General features: G+C 54.3%; 3 protein-coding genes across 3 annotated transcripts; 1 reads left to right on the plus strand and 2 right to left on the minus strand.

The window, feature by feature from the left end:
• Positions 1 to 197: 197 nt before the first annotated feature.
• On the minus strand, positions 198 to 3,068 carry CLUP02_09368 (glycosyl hydrolase family 3 N terminal domain-containing protein; the record flags this gene model as incomplete). Its single annotated transcript, XM_049288347.1, has 1 exon — positions 198 to 3,068. The coding sequence occupies one exon, from the start codon at positions 3,066 to 3,068 to the stop codon at positions 198 to 200; it is 2,871 nt and encodes a 956-aa protein (XP_049145491.1).
• A 2,448-nt stretch (positions 3,069 to 5,516) lies between these two features.
• On the plus strand, positions 5,517 to 9,387 carry CLUP02_09369 (ABC transporter; the record flags this gene model as incomplete). The annotated part of the gene is made up of 3 exons (XM_049288348.1): positions 5,517 to 5,536; positions 5,881 to 8,601; positions 8,655 to 9,387. The coding sequence occupies 3 exons, from the start codon at positions 5,517 to 5,519 to the stop codon at positions 9,385 to 9,387; spliced, it is 3,474 nt and encodes a 1,157-aa protein (XP_049145492.1).
• Positions 9,388 to 10,490: 1,103 nt separating this feature from the next.
• CLUP02_09370 (uncharacterized protein) lies at positions 10,491 to 13,276 on the minus strand (the record flags this gene model as incomplete). The annotated part of the gene is made up of 2 exons (XM_049288349.1): positions 10,491 to 10,679; positions 10,814 to 13,276. The coding sequence occupies 2 exons, from the start codon at positions 13,274 to 13,276 to the stop codon at positions 10,491 to 10,493; spliced, it is 2,652 nt and encodes an 883-aa protein (XP_049145493.1).
• Between the last annotated feature and the right edge of the window lie 3,267 nt (positions 13,277 to 16,543).

Below are 16,543 nucleotides of genomic sequence, written 5' to 3' on the forward strand. Positions count from 1 at the left end.
CGTCACAGTATTCAAGTAGCTCTATTCACATTCTACAGACGTAGATCAGCCACCTTCACGAGACCCTATGTCGTCTCATCATGTACAACAATACTGAATCAGAAACAAAACTCCCATATGTGTTTTCCCACAATCTTCAATTCATAAACATACGTGGCTTCAAAATAGTGGAAACCAAAGAAATATTCAACATCTGTTTACCAACTGCCCATTTGCGTCAGATGCCTCGAGCTCTCGCCAATAAGGAACGAATACTCTCCAAACGTAATCATCGCCCAGTTCTGTTGCCGTACGTCCCAGTAACTGAGGTCGCGGCGTGTCACATTGAACGTGACGGTCTTCTTCTCGCCCTTCTCCAGGTTGAACTTGTCAAATCCGCGAAGGACCTTGACGGGGAAGTCCACGCCGTGCACATTCTTCGGGTACGACATGTACAACTGGGGGACGACCTTGCCTGCTACAGCGCCGGTGTTGGTGACGTCCGCCTGGATGGTGACATATGTCTCCCACAGATCGGGGTTACCGCCCTCTTCACCGCCGGCTTGGGATGGAGGTTGCTTCACCTCGTATCCGTCTGGATAAGGGTACGGTTCTGAAGAAATATCGTCAACTGTGTCCAAGTATGGGTACACATATTTCTCGAGCTTGCGGAACCCCTCCGGAAACAAAGCCACCTTCTTGTCAGGGATCTTGTCGCTGAATTTTGGTGGCTCCGCCCCGGGCGCTGGACGAGGTGGAGGAAGTGCGCTCTTTTCCTTGACGCCCTTGACGGTGACATTGGAAAACTCGAAGCTTGTGTATGAAAGACCGAATCCAAATTCAAAACGAGGTACAATGTTGTTCTTGTCAAAGTGTCGGTAGTCGATGTAGAGTCCTTCAGAGAAGTCTTGCTGGGGCACCACGCCGTTGGGTAGGTACAAGATCTGTCCGCCAGGTCCAAAGTCCTTCAGAGACTTGGGGATCGTATACGGCAGCTTGCCACTGGGGTTGACATCGCCAAAGATCACGTCCGCTAGCGCGTTTCCACTCTCCTCTCCTGGAAGGTTGGCGTAGAGGACGGCCTTGACACCGGGATGGTCGATCCAGCGTTCCATTTCGACGGGTCCTACCGAATGAATGACAACGATGGTATCACCACCTGCTGAGTTGCCTTCACCCTTGCCGCAATTGTCAGCAACCAGGAGGATCAGATCGTCTCCTCCTTTTTGCAACTTGAGATCGTTTCGATCACCGCCAATGCCTCCCCATGCCAGGAAGCCTTCTCCCGAGTCCGCGTTCGCAAATACGATGCAGACGTCCTGGTTGTGCAGCACAGAGGGGTCCTTTTGGAATGGGGGCGAGTTTGTGAGATACTCGGACAGCTCAACTTTCTCAGACTTGAAACCCTTCTTCAAGGCTTCGACAGGAGTAACGAGGTACGGGAATTCCACAGCACCACTGCCCCAGCCCGAGCCCAGTGTCCCTTGGTTGCAGCCGCGATCAGCGCAGTAATTCGGGCCGTTGCCTGGACCAGCGTCCTCGCCATAGATGCCAATCTTCAATTTGCCCTCGTGGCGCTTGCGCTTCGCGTCGATGAAGCCGTCTCTGCTGATTGGCAAGACGTCCTTATTCTTGAGCAGCACTGTGCCCTCGGCAGCAACGCGGCGGGCAATGTCAGAATGGTTGCCTTGCACATGAACATACTTGTTGACCTCGACCTCAGGTTGGGGTGTCTTGCTACCGGGAGCGAGGGTACCCATCTTGTCGTTGGTCCACGAGGAGAAATTGGGGAGCTCATCTGGGTAAAGCTTCTTATCGTCCTGGCCCAGCTTATACCAGGAAGCAACGATACGAACGGCCATATCATCCAATCGTTCGACGGGAACGGATCCGTTGAGGACGGCTCGAGTAAGTTCGGGGCCCCAGAGAGATTTTCCATTCTGCCAAAATAGACCATCGCCAGGCATTGTCATATCCAAGCCTGCGAGAGCGCTGCCGACACCTGAACGTTGTGCAAGCCAGTCGCTCATTACGAAGCCTTGGAAGCCCATCTCGTCCTTTAGAATACCGTTGAGAAGCTTGGAGTTGTCGCAAGCGTACGAGTTGTTGACCTGGTTGTAAGAGCACATGACACTGGCAACACCAGCCTTGACGGCATCGAGGAATGGCCACGCGTACAGCTCGTGCATGGCCCGGTCGTCGATGTTGCTAGAGATGGCGTTGGGCAATCCCCACTCCCAACTTTGTCGGAAATGTTCCTGCTCGTTGGCAACAAAATGCTTGATGGTAGCCATGACGCCCTCCTCCTGAATGCCCTTGATCGTCTCAGCGGCAGCGATACCCGACAGGTAGGGGTCGGCGCCAAAGCCCTCCCAGTTGCGGCCGCCGGCAGGCAGTCGACCGAGGGGTCCAACGCAGGGTCCGAGGAGCACGTTGATTCCCTTGCCTCGGGCTTCTTGACCATGGGCCTTGCCTCGCTGGTACATCAATTCTTTGTTCCAAGTAGCGCCAACAGTGACGCCAGCAGGGAATGCTGTCGCATTGTCGGCAAACCGGATACCAAGGGGACCATCTTGTAGTTGGAGCTGCGGGAAGCCAACGTGGACGGCAGGGCCAGTCGTGCCAACCGCGAGACCCATCATCCAGCCAGTTCCTGTTGTAATGTTGACCTTTTCAGGCAACGTCATCTTGGCGACCATCTCTCCGGCTTTCTGATAGCTCTCTGCCCAATTCTTGGATATGCCACCCTTTGGAGTCGGGTACCATGGTGGCGATAGACCGGTGGGGGGCGCGCCCTTGAACTTCTTGTACATGACGGCTCCTCCGGCGCTGATGAATACCCACATGATGAAGACGACAGCGGTGATGAGCAGGCATAGCTTCGAGCGACCCTGAAATAGTCTTCTGAAAGCTGCAATGCAGCCCCGCGGCCTGGCGGAAAGGAAGGCGGGCTTGGGGAATCTTGACTCCTGCTTCTGTTCATTTCGCTCGAGGTAATCCGTGGCGTCGATGTCGGAGCCGTCGTCGGATTCTCCATCGTAGGAGCGGCGGGACTTGTCGCCCAAGAGTCCCTCTTTGCTTGGGTCCATAGCGGACAGATTGAATATATGTTGTACTATCCGTGGCCGTGACTCTAGATCCGCTTAGGGGAAGTTGAATGCTTCTGGTTTTTGTTCAATGATGTACAATTTAGGCTGGATCTGCGTCTGACGAGCGCACCAGTCCTGTTCAGAGACGAATTGTGGTAGCACGGTTCGACTGGCGTACCATTGCTCGACACGCCCTCGGGGATGGTATTGTAACGAAGCAGTTTTCGGTACGTGTCGGAGACAATTGGGGGTATAGGCAAGACGGTGCTAGCAACTCGAATTCGGTCAATCGAGATGGAGTCTGGGAGTATGTGAAGAGCGTAGGCGACCTCGGAAGTTGACGTGATGTCAGTGTCGGGTCAGGACAATCAGACAAATACTTGCGAAGACGAGAAGAGAAGGGTTGGAACTTGGAATGAGTGACAAAACAATTGAAGGGACGCTGCTGATTGCAGAGGGATCAGGCCGTGCCCGCCTGGATTTGGGAGCTTCCGGTTGAAACAGTGGGGGAATCTGGGTCTAGGTACGTACTGGATACTCCACGCTTGGACCGCTGCCCCTGTCTTAGTGACGTCCCTTGGGCCTTCCAGTCCTCGATTGCAGCGCCATTAGGCCAGTGGAGCTGTGTTCTTCTTGGGCTGCCCCGCTGATTGGCGCGGGGCCTCGGCAGCACGGGCCTACGATACCTAGCGTCTGCCCCTGGAAGAGCCAGAACCCGGCAGAAGCATGCCAAATTCCCTCCAAATTCCCATCTATTTCCAGGAGTGTTAGGCACTCCGTACTTTTAGGTTGTTGTTTGTAACTTTGCTGAGGTTCTTGGACAATGTGCCTCATCTTAGGTAAGCATATCCGAATCTCAGGAAAGGTAAGCACCGGAGATCTCCCGCTTGGATGCGATGGATTCCATCCCGTCTTGCACCTCATCTCAGTCTCAAGATGCGATACCGAATGACCCACCGACGAAGGTAAGGACACTGACGAAAGCTGGCAGACCATATCAGGTGCTCCAGGCCACATTTCGTCTTCTGATCAACCCGACGTCACATTTTACTCTCAATATGAAGCAGGGAGCCATCTGCCGCCAGCCTTTTCTCCAGCATCAATAACGTCCGTCCATGAGCTGAGACTGTGAAAAAAGCAAGCTTCCTTATCCCCAATTTCGCACAAATTTGCCTGCCTCCTCGACCTCGATCCATCCAGCTTCGGGAAAGAGAAACACGGTGTCTCAGCTAGATTTTGACGACGCTCAGAAGCATTCAAAGGCCAGCAGCTGGAATGTGCGGGGCCGATGTGAGAAGCAAAACTAAACTACAGCGGGGAGGCAGTTTAGTGATCCAAACGTCACGGGTGGAAATGTTCCAGGCCCTCGAGAATTTGACTACTACGTAAGGTGCTGCTCACTTCGTCTGATGAGTGTTCTGGTACACTTATGCTTTTATGCTGATGCTACACATCAGACTGGCCGGGTTGCTGATCATCGCAGGATATGTCCTTAGGAAAACACCGCCAGGCCGTAATTCTCCAAGGTTGTGAAGAAGACGAAATGCCAATGTTGAAGCCCTCTGGATGCATCGTTGGACCAATTTTTCCACAAAATCAGTTCAGCATTTAGACACGGCTCACATCGGAAGAGGAAGCCAATCTGCAAGTCGGCCGATGGGCCAAGATCAGCCTGGCGACCTCGAGGGTCTCTCATGATTTGGTCGACCCATGTGTGACGTCGAACTCGCCTTGGCCAGTTCTTACGATACAGATGGGAATAGTTCTGAGAGCGATGAGACTAGACCAAGGCCAAAAACAGCCGACAGTGCAGCCTCAGCTCGCAAACGGCTGTGGCCGAAACTCTGCTGGTCATGGCTGCCACATGTGAAGAGGTTTCTTGGGTCGCCATGTACGCCATGTACGCCACACATTATTCTCCACATAGCTTGTCGTCAGGAAGGCATCAATCTCTGCATGGAGTATCTACAAGGCAGAGCATAACGGTGTTACGGACTAGAAGAGCCCTTTCGAGATAAGACAAAGCGGGCTAGACGCCTGCATCAGTGGGAGAATGAGAAGCAACGCTGCCTTCGGTCCTCCTTGAACCCACGCTGACCAGAGGCTCTTGCGCACGAAACAGGGTCGCACTCGCAAGACGAAATTTGTTGATATCTTGAAACGAGATGGAAGGACAGTGACCACTTAGCCGAATCTTTGGCCGACGCTGAGGCGGGACGCAACCGCGGGGTGGGCCGCGCTTCTTCAACGGGATTTCGACGCCGGCACCGGAGCAACCGCAGCGGAGGGATCCAACATGTGAAGAGAATTCTTCAAAAACTTGAAGGTGAAGAGATGAACGATTTTCCGCTGGACCCTTGGTTCCCATTTTCCGTGCTGAGCAACGAGAGTTGCGTAGTTGGATTGGTAATTCGGGCATCAAGAGCCTTTCGCAGCGGAGCGAAAAAGATGAGGTACGGAGCCCCGCGGTACGTACTCGTTTATCGCTACGGAGATTGGGGGCGAGGGTGGAGATCAGTAAGCGGGTGCAACCAATAAGATATCTCCGATAGGGGGCGAGATACAAAGTTGAATTTTTTTTTTTCACATGGGCCAAGGATGCGATTCTGCTGGTGGATTATGAGAAACAAAGAGGGAAAAATCGCGCCCGGACTTGCAGTGCCCAATCTAAAAAAAAATCTGTGTTGCGACGGAGGGACACTTGTTGCTGACGACCTACACCACACAAACTCGCCGTCCCACGAGAGAGAGGACAGACGAGAGCATCCTTTTTCTTTCCCGCGAAACTCTTTTCCGGTTTTTCCTCCTTCAGAATTGCAGAAGCGAGGTCCCCTTGTTCGCGCGCGCTCTCTCTCCCTCTCTCGCCCTCCGACCCCTCTCTCCGAGTGCTGGTTGTCGCTTCCATGCCTCACCCTGTAACCCCGCCCTTATCGCAGCAGGAACAACACCAAGCGAACATGACCGTCGTGGCCAAGGGCGATGCCCCTCCCCCGCCATCCCAAGAGGAGGTTTCCGCCTTCTTGAACTCCATCTTCACCGCGACCACTTCCGCCGCCTCAGTCGATGCCGCCTACGGTCTTTGCGAAGTCCTCAACAACACGGTCGGATACCAAGGTCTCACCCATTATGGCATTCTTGCCGAGATCAAGAAGGCTGTTGCCAACAAGAAGTCTCCTCAGCTTCGCGAGTGCGCCCAGAACCTGCTGGGTGCCCTCTTTGAGCGCATGCCCCCCAAGTCACCCTTGAGCGAGGTTGTCTTCCTTGTTCAGGATGCCACCCTCGTTCCTGCAGCTCTCGACGCCCTGGCCGATAAGGGCTCCGTCGTCCGCGAGTCTGCTCAATATGCGCTGGACGCCCTCTTCAACAACTTGAGCGCCGAGGCTCTCGTTGTCGGTCTGCTGCCCGTTCTTCACACCTACCTGTCCAAGAGGACCGGAAAGTGGCAGGGAACTGCTGCTGCCCTCCTCTTGCTCCAGAAGATCGCCGAGAAGGCCAAGCAGACTGTCGGCTCCACCCAGGAGCAGGCTGAAGAGCAGGATGTCCTCCGTGAGGCCATCGGAACAAAGCTGGCTGGCCTCATCCCCATCGTCGAGGGCGGCATGCACGACCTCAAGGCCGAGGTCGAGAAGCAGTCTGTCCAGACTATGACCGCCCTTACCGCCCTCCTTTCCAACGACGACGTCGCCCCTCGCGTGCCTCTTCTCATCGATACCATGCACCACCCCTCCACCGAGACTCTTCGCAAGGCCATCCACGCCCTGTCCATGACGACCTTCGTCGCCATCGTCACCTCTCCCGTCCTTGCTCTCTTGACGCCCCTGCTGGAGCGTTCCCTCAACACCCCCTCTACCGCTCAAGAGGTTCTCCGCCAGACCGTCGTTGTCGTCGAGAACTTGACAAAGCTGGTTCACGACCCGATCGAGGCCAGAACCTTCTTGCCCAAGTTGCAGCCAGGTGTGAAGGGTGTCTACGACCGCGCTTCCCTCCCCGAGGTCCGAGAGCTGGCTAAGAGAGCATTGGATGTCATTGAGAAGGCCATGGGTGACGACAAGGATGTCATCGAGCGTGTCTCGAGCGAGGACGTCGGCAAGATCCTTGATGCCGAGATCAAGAAGAGCGGCGGCCTTGCCGTCACCGACATCTACAAGGTGGCTCGCCCATACATCTGCGAGCAGGTTGCCGAGGACGTCAACCATCGTTTTGTTCAGCGCATCTCTGCACGCATCGCTCCCTACCTGCAGGCCTTGGCCCCGAGCTCTAATATTGCCATCGCCGACAGCGTTCAGAAGTACTACGTCGAGGAGGACGAGCGCAAGTACGGTGTTCCCGAGAAGGAGGACGACGGCGAGACGGAGATTGTCAATGCCCACTTCTCCCTGGCATACGGTGGCATGCTGCTGCTTTCCCACACCAACCTGAGACTGCTCAAGGGTCACCGCTACGGTCTTTGCGGTCGCAACGGTGCTGGCAAGTCCACGCTGATGCGCAGTATCGCCAACGGCAAGCTCGAGGGTTTCCCTCCCCAGGATGTTCTTCGTACCATTTACGTCGAGCACAACCAGGGTGAGGATGCTGATATCAGCATTTTAGACTTCGTCCTCAAGGACGAGGAGATCGCGGCTCGCGGTCGTGCCAAGGTCGTCGAGGTTCTTGATGAGTTCGGCTTCGGCAGTGGCCCTGACGAGCGCCAGTCGCACAAGGTCGGCTCCCTGTCTGGAGGATGGAAGATGAAGTTGGCTTTGGCTCGTGCTATGCTGAAGGGCGCCGACGTCCTGTTGTTGGACGAACCTACTAACCACTTGGATGTTGCCAACATCGCCTGGCTCGAGAACTACCTCAAGACCCACCCCGACATCACCAGTTTGATCGTTTCTCACGACTCCGGTTTCCTCGACAACGTCACCACGGATATTTACCACTACGAGCCCAACAAGAAGCTTGCCTGCTACAAGGGCAACCTCGCTGCCTTTGTCAAGGTTCGCCCCGAGGCAAAGAGCTACTACACGCTCTCCGCTTCCCAGGTTCAGTTCAAGTTCCCGCCCCCGGGTATCCTGACTGGTGTCAAGTCCTTGACCCGTGCCATTATCCGCATGACCAACGTCTCATACCAATACCCCAAGGCCCCCAAGCCCTCTCTCGCTGAGGTTACTTGCCAGCTTACTCTGTCGTCCAGAGTGGCCATTATCGGCCCCAACGGTGCCGGCAAGTCCACGCTCATCAAGATTCTTACTGGTGAGGTCATTCCCAGCACCGGAAAGGTCGAGAAGCACCCCAACTTGCGTATCGGGTACATCAAGCAGCACGCTCTTGAGCACGTCGAGATGCATCTTGAGAAGACCCCCAACCAGTACCTGCAGTGGCGTTACGCCAACGGTGACGATCGCGAGGTCCATATGAAGCAGACCCGTATGCTCTCCGACAAGGATCGCGAGCAGATGGATAAGCTCATCGATCTCAAGGACGGCAAGTCTGCTCGTCAGCTCGAGACTATCGTTGGTCGTCAAAAGTACAAGAAGACCTTCCAATACGAGATGTAAGCACAACCTAATTCCCGAGTCACATGGCAAATGTCCTAACAAAACGTAGTAAATGGCGTGGATACCTTCCGAAGTACAACACTCAGGTGTCTCGCGAGACCATGATCGAGTGGGGCTTCGACAAGCTCATCCAAGAGTTCGACGACCACGAAGCATCTCGCGAGGGTCTCGGTTACCGTGAGCTCCAGCCCACCGTTATCTCCAAGCACTTTGAGGACCTCGGTCTGGATCCTGAGATTGCCAACCACAACGAGATCGGCTCCCTGTCCGGTGGCCAGAAGGTCAAGGTTGTTATCGCTGGTGCGATGTGGAACAACCCTCACTTGTTGGTACTCGACGAGCCGACTAACTTCTTGGACCGTGACTCCCTCGGCGGTCTCGCCGTTGCCATTCGTGAGTTCAAGGGCGGTGTCATCCTCATTTCCCATAACGAGGAGTTCGTCGGCGCCCTGTGCTCCGAGCAGTGGCACGTCAACGACGGCCGTGTCGCCCTCCGCGGCAACGCCGCTATCAACCTCGGCTCCTTCGAGGACAACAGCAGCGTACCCGGAAGCGCCATCGCCTCCACCGCCGTCTCCTCCGTCGCCAACAGTGCCGTCAACAGCGCGGTCAACTCTGGCGCCGAGGATAATTCTGAAATGAAGTTCCGCGCCAGAAAGAAGAAGAAGAAGACCAAGAAGGAGCTCAAGGAGCAGGAGGTCCGTCGTCGTCTGAGACACATTGAGTGGCTCAACAGCCCCAAGGGAACACCCCACCCTCCCGACACGGATGACGAGGAATAAGTTGGACTTTACGACGACTCACGAAAAGACGGTTAATACTGAGCGATACCTTGTTCTTCTTCTGTGGTGCTGGGTTTAAGAATGAGAGAGAAAAGAGCATGACCAGAACATACACAGACGAGGTCGACCTCTTTTCCTAAGAAAGAAAAAGTTGGGATTTTTTGCTGCTTTCAGAGATATCTTGGGAATAGAAGGGATTGGAGGGGAACAAAATAAAGGGAAAGATCACGTAGAGACGTCGTTCTTCTCCCCTACCCCCATCCGTGTTCAGACGGGATTAGAAGGCGTTCTGCATATAGACGGGATCCAGGATGGGCTCTCTTTTTTGTCGTGCTTTTTCTTATGTTTTCGTGTGGTGGATATTGTCTCTGCCCCCTTCAGAGATTGTCGCGTTTAGTTAGACATTGACAAAGACAATAACCCACTATAGACAGCCTTTTTTGGAATGATGGAACGAAAACTCGATTCGAATAAAAATTGCACCCTTCAATCCCTTCTGTTTCGCATGTGAATGTCAAGGGTCCATAGTCACAGCTGAGGAGAACGAACTCTCAGACCCATCGTTATCATCAACCGCTCAGGACTAAATGCCAGTGATCTATACGGAATTCGTGTTTTCGAGGGCAAAAGGCATTCTCACAATAAATACATCGCACGAGTAAGGCAAAATGAACAAGGAATGTGGCTCAATTTTCTCTGAATTTGTGCTAGTGGAATCAAATGCCAACACTTGGGCGTATGTGTGCGTGTCTGGTGACCATCATCTACTTCATGCCCTATCCTAAGTTCCAACCTATCCCCCCCTGTCCTTTGGTTTCGCGATGAGCCACCTCATACTTGATCATAATAATTAAGCTTTATATGTAAGTGTTAAAGATATTTTGCATGGCATCTTTTGTAAAATGGTAGAAAAGAAATGAAAACAAACAAGAGCGCCACTGATCATGTCGTGGTTTGCTCAAGCTGGGATCTAGGTATCAAAGCCCCTCGCAACTCCGTCCCATGTCTATATCGTTGCGGGAAAACGCCCACTGTACAATGTGTGTCGCCTCGTACGGCTCATGAAAATAGTAAATAGCATCAGATCCAGCATGGTAATTTTTTTACCACGAGAAGGTCATGAGCGCGGGGTTGAGGGCAATGGGTAGGAGCAAGTGACTGGCTGAAACGGTGGCCATAGGAAGGATGGCGACGAAGTCGGTGATGCGCCAGTCATGGGGAACAAAGTCGGCGACGGCAAGAATGATCATGCCGGCGATGAAGATGCAGGAGAAGAGCATGGAGAATTTGAACTAGTCACAAAACGTTAGCGTCGGAATGGAATACGAAGTGGTTGAGATTGGAATGCATGGCCATGCGTAAGCACCACTGGAATGTGGAGCAAACACCTAGCATGAGCAAGGGAGGGTGGTATATAATGACTTACCTTCTTCAAAACCTTGGGCACCTCAATGAAGAAGTTGGAGAACTCGGCTTCCTTGGACGTCGAACCCCACGTCATGTCGATCTCGAACATGTGAGCCAAAAGGGCTTGGCTGACGTGAAGACTGAGGCCACCGAGGAAGATGGCGAGCAGGAATGTCCACTTGAGGTTCTCGAAGAAGGCCATCAACAAGCTCTTCTCACCAAGACGGTAACGCATGATGGCGAGGGCGACGTTTCCAAGACCGTTGAAGACAATGATGATGGAGAACCAAACCTGCCACGAGTCGACATAGTACTTGTCAAGGTATCCGTTGTACCAGCCCATGAGGAAGTAGTTGACCGAGGTCATGATCCAGGCAGCACCGATAGCGTAGTAAGTACCAATGTATGAGACGACGGTGATCTTGGAGGTGAAACGAATGTTGCTGAACAAGAAGGTGCGGAACAGCGGGGTGAAAGGACCTCTCCAGAGCCAAGTGCGGATGGGGTGGAAGAGAAGCTCGTTGCAGCCGTAGGCGTACTTCTCCCAACGGGCAAGCTCATCGTACACAGTAAGCGATACACCCTCCTTGAAACCTTCACCAGCCCAAGCAGCTAAGCGAATAATGTAGCCCTTGCACTGGAGACGAAGCGACATGTCAAAGTCCTCGGACACGTGTGACTCGGACCAGAACTTTTCGTATCCATCCTCATCGTAGTAGCCGACCTGCTGAATGGCGCTCCAGCGAAGAATAGCGTTGTGACCGACGAAAGGAGCAACATCACCGTTGGACACAGTGTACCGAATGGCGCTGTAGATGAGGTTGGTGAAGAAAGTGATACCGTTCTCGAAGTAGGTGTGGACGACCTGCATGACACCAGACGAGAATTGCATGATACCGACATCGGGAGACTGCTCCATTTCGGAAACGGCGTCGAGGAAGCAATCAGCGGGAACTTGGGTATCAGAGTCGATGATGAGAATGTAGTCGCCAACACGAATGTTACCGTCAGCCCATGCACGGCCATCGTCCTCGAGAACCTCCTTGAGAGCCTGTTCGTAAGCCTGAGCCTCATCGTGCTGAGTCCATTCGTTGGGGCGGTTGATGGCCTGGAGCTTTTCTTCGACCTTGAGGGAGATCATCAAACCAAAGTTCATGTTGGAAGCCTTTTTGAACTTGCCCTTGCGGGTAAAGCCGTTCTCGCCGTGCTTGGGGCGGGCAACCCATCCAATGCTGTTGTCGGCGTAGAACTCGATACGAGCGCGGCGCTCCTCCTCAGAAATCAACTGGAGACCATCGTCGTTCATGAACATGTTGGCAGAGCCACCCTGAAGTTCATAGGTGGACATGGCCTGCTTGATGGATTTGACAGTAGGGACAATGACACCACCGAGACCCTCCTTGTAGACAGGGCACTGAACGGTAACGTGGGGCAGGAAAGAGCTTTGCAGCCTCGGAGGGGGGCGAGCTGAGTAGAACTTGGAGTTGATGGTCAACTGGCGAATAGGTCCGAAGATCTGAGCCAAGCAACCGACAATGACCTGGGCGAAGAACAAGGTGAAGAAGATCTGAAGGGGAAAGAGGGCGACGAGAGCCAGACGAAGGTAGTCTCCATCGACAGAGACTTCGATAGCCAGCTGTCTCCAGGCAGCACCGAGGGAAACGACGACGAGAACCAGAGTGACGGACACCAGGTAGGTGTTGAGGAGGTGGACGGGGCGCTTCTCGGGCTTGATCTGTCCGCTTTCCTCATCAATCTCGTACTCGCCAACGTTGGGACCCTTCTTCTCGTCACCCTCCTCGTCTTCAGCACCGGCTTTCCAGACAAGCTCCATGAGCTCGGACTCGATAGCCTTGGCTCTCTGTACAAGATGGAGCGCATCGTCATCCCAGACAATGAGGAGGCCCTCGGCAGCGATGAAGGCGGCGAATTGGTGCTTTCTCGCTCTAGGAAGGTCCTCAATAGTGGGCAGAATCTGGACTCGGAGACCGTTCATCAGAGGAACATCGACGGCGTCAGGCGACCACTGAAGGAAGGTCTTGATGACACGCGAGTTCACCGTCATGGCGCACTGAACGTTGAGGGCTGCGCAAGCCTGGGCAAACGGGGAGGTGCCCAATTGGGGAGGGCAAGCCATGTACTGACCCCTGGACTTGCGCAGAAGAACACCCTCGACCTCACCAGATCCGTCACTGACCCAGAGGTGAGAGCACTGCTGCTGGTAGAGGTAGTTGACCATGACTTCATGCTTGATGTCGTCGAGGAACATGGAGCTGCCATTGGAGTGCGTCGATCGGCCAGAAATGGACTGCGGACGAGAGTTGTAGCGAGGAGTCGGTGGCTGGAGTTCCATATCGTTCGTGCTCGTTCTGTTCGAGTCTTTCTCCATGACTGGAGCCTGGTTGCCGCGAGCGGGCTGCGGTGGGCTGCCACGGCCGGAAGCTTCAGGCTTCTCAGCCTTGAAGTAGCCACCGAGACCCATCGTGTTGATGACAGGCGAGGTAGCTTCTGAAAGTTTTCAGAGAGTTGTCGACCAAGTTTGGTACGATTCGAGCTACTTGAATATTGTTAGTACCTCTCGCAGTCACAAGCTTATTCCGAGTGGAACGAGCACAGCATGAAGGTCGCGCACCTCTGGATGTTACACAAAGACAATGCAGTGGGTGCTGCCGTGTTCGAACTCGGATCGAACAAAGTAAGCTTGAAAAGACGATGAGGCCCAAGCTGAGGCAAGTGACCAGGCTGAGGGGGAGGTCAGGTGGGCAGTGATAGCGAGTGTGTAGGCTTCCGAGTGGAACCAAAGGCTGATAGTAGCGAATGTATGGAAACGTTCAAGCAAGCATGAACGAAGGCGCCGAGTTGTCGGGTCGAGTCGAATTAAAGTCGAGTCGAGGAATGTGGACCGGAGGGCGAGAGTCAAGCCTAAGAGGGGGCACGAGACAGCGCAAACAACCTCGAGGTCTCTGATGGGCGCCTTGAGGGTTAGTCTTGTAGACGATCTCGAGGGATGAGAGAAGGGAAGGCAAGCCAAATAGTGGTCGAAGACGAGGGAGGGTTCAAGAGGTTATTGAAGAGGGTAGAGACACAGCAACAGGAGGAGGATGAGGAGCGGCAAGAAACAAGGCCAGTCCAATCGGGGAAAGCGTCGATGAGCCTCGCCAACACGACCAAGGGGTGGGTGTGCAGACGGATAGCGCAACAGGCCAGTCTTGGAGGCGAGGAACCGGCGGACAGAGCGAGCGCAGGTTGGTGGGCAGCGGAGGGGGAGAGTGAGTGGGTAATAGTTGGTAGGATGGTTGAGTAAGAGAGGAGAAGTCTTGCCTACTAGCCAGACCCAAAAGCTTTGGCTAGAGCATAGACTAGAGGCAGAAGACAGAGCAAGGGGGGGTGGAATGATGAGAAGGGAATCGGGAAATGCCCTACGGCGAGCGGTACGGACGGATACACCGTTCCTTGCCCGCCTTAGACGAGCTGCTGGCCTGCCACTGTTGCCGAGGGGAGCGAACGGGATGGGACGTGAGAGGGGAACGTGGTGATGGGATTTGCAAGAACCGCCCGGTATACCGTATAAGCGAGTGGACGGACTGGATGGGTACAGTACCTAAGGTATGGTATTCTTCTCTGTTTACGAGGTACTGCGTACAGTTGCGCGGATGAGGCACGGCGAGCCAAGGTTCTGGGAATTGGATGCTGAGAGAGCGGGCAAAGAGGGCAAAGACAACAATCGGACGCTGGGGCGCTGCCCTGGTCTGCACGGGTTATCTTGGAAGGCGTCTACTCTCGTGGGAGGGCGTGTCTAGGTTCCCGTCGATTGGGATATGATGCGATGTGCTAGCGACCCTACTACGTAGTACGTATGGTAGCAGCCGTGTTCTGGTTGTTGGAGATGTTCGCGGTGCTCGCCACGCTGAAGCCGGGATCACTAGTTTGAAGTGTGGACGAAGCGAGGGATCGGAGGGGGATTAGAGCGTCTCCGTAGAGGAGGGGGGATGCAAAAGAAAGGCGCGCTTGGAAAAGCAGCAATGACTGGGAATCCCACGTTCTCTTCTCGGGGTGGAAATGAAAAATAAGGGCGACGATGCAGTGGTTTAATGGGACAAGGTGCAGACGAGACTGGGTATAGAAGCCTGCAGTGGAAATTGGCAGCTTGGCTTGAAGGGGTTTAGTCCACGCGGAAGAATAACGTGAATATGGAGAGGCTAAAGGGGAAGAAAGAGAAGTGAGAAGAAGAAAAAAAAAACTACTACGGAGTAGTTCCTACCTTAGAAACCACAACGTACTTTTCAGCGCCGAAAGCCATGATGCCCGGATACGGCAAGAGCAACAATGTGAACAGGGGGGCGTGGCTCTGGGAGTTTGGGGTTGGGTGGAACCTGAGGAAAGGACGACCGAGGAGTGAGGACATCGTGGCTACCCGTACCAACGTGCCAAGGACAAGGGACAACTCTGTGTGCTGAATGGGAAGGTGCAAGTAAGAATTATTGCGGGTTACGAGAGACATTGGGCCAATGGAAGTCGTTCCAGGCAGAAAAGCAAGGAACAAGGGAAAGAAGGAGGGGTGTGGGAGGTTGCCCTGCTGCTCCTGCCTCTGCACACTCTACTCCATGAGGTACCAGGGGGTGAGGTCCGGGATCAGGGGTGAGGAAGGGGCCAGCCGGCCGAAGATTGACAAGGATGGAAAGAGACGGGCCACCGGGCTCCGCTTACTTTACTTTAGCGCCGCGCCTGTGCCTGAGCCGAAGCCTTGCCTTGGTCCGTGCTTTCCCTTGTCTGATGGAGAGCTCGTGCCAGATGTGGGGCCCTCGGACACACCAAGTAAACACGCTAGGTGCTGCCGGGACCAAGTGGAAGGCACCGCTTCTTCGGCGACCCAATGTTAGGTTCTTTCCTTGACCTGAGATGGTAGTCTCTTGGCTCGTCATCTTGACCTTTTGGGTCCTTGGGCTCGGACTTGCTTCCTCACCTCATTCTCCTCTTCTACCAACAGAGAACACGCAAGCTCACCAATCCAGACTTCACATTTGGGACTTTGGGGCTTTGATATTCAACAGACGCGGGTAGCCATGGCGGCCGATAGCTGGTGAGCGGTTACCGGGGTGGCGCTCTGTCATTTTCACTCGTGGCCCCTTCTAACCTGCTTCCGTCTACTCTCCCGCTTGCTTTCCTTTCAGCCTTTAGAAACTTCCTCGCCAAACGGAACACACTTCTTTTCTTAGACCTCACGCACGCACCGACATCTTGGGAGCCGCATCTGCGGATACGCTTTGCCGACCACTCAGGGATCGACATCACCGACCTGTCAAACTCGCAATCCCACCCGTGCTACTTCCTACAACCCGGTCCGTATCCCGACTCGATGCCGGCACCGTTGCTGCTTGGCATCTATCCGTCTCTTTGTTTCTCCCTCACCGTCCTCCCCGTGCACCACTACACCTGAGAAAATCGTCCGAGACCGAGAGCCTTCATCATGACCCCATCGCCTCCGGCCCCGTACACTGCACAAAGCGCCGAAGATATCAACGTTCTACGGATACAATGATGACAGTATTTGCCCGAGACAGCGAGACCCACGAGGCCGCACACCACATACGTCTCCTATCTGCCAGAGTACGGATTTGGATACACCAAACCATGCTTGTCTGCATCAATCATAGCACTGGAGCCGAATAACGGCAGACCGCCACGACTGACATGTGGCCGCTGCCTGAGAATTTGCTGCTAGCTCGCACTGTCCTCGCGGCAAATGTGC

This window comes from Colletotrichum lupini, chromosome 4 (assembly GCF_023278565.1).
Source record: "Colletotrichum lupini chromosome 4, complete sequence".
Lineage (NCBI taxonomy): Eukaryota > Fungi > Ascomycota > Sordariomycetes > Glomerellales > Glomerellaceae > Colletotrichum > Colletotrichum lupini.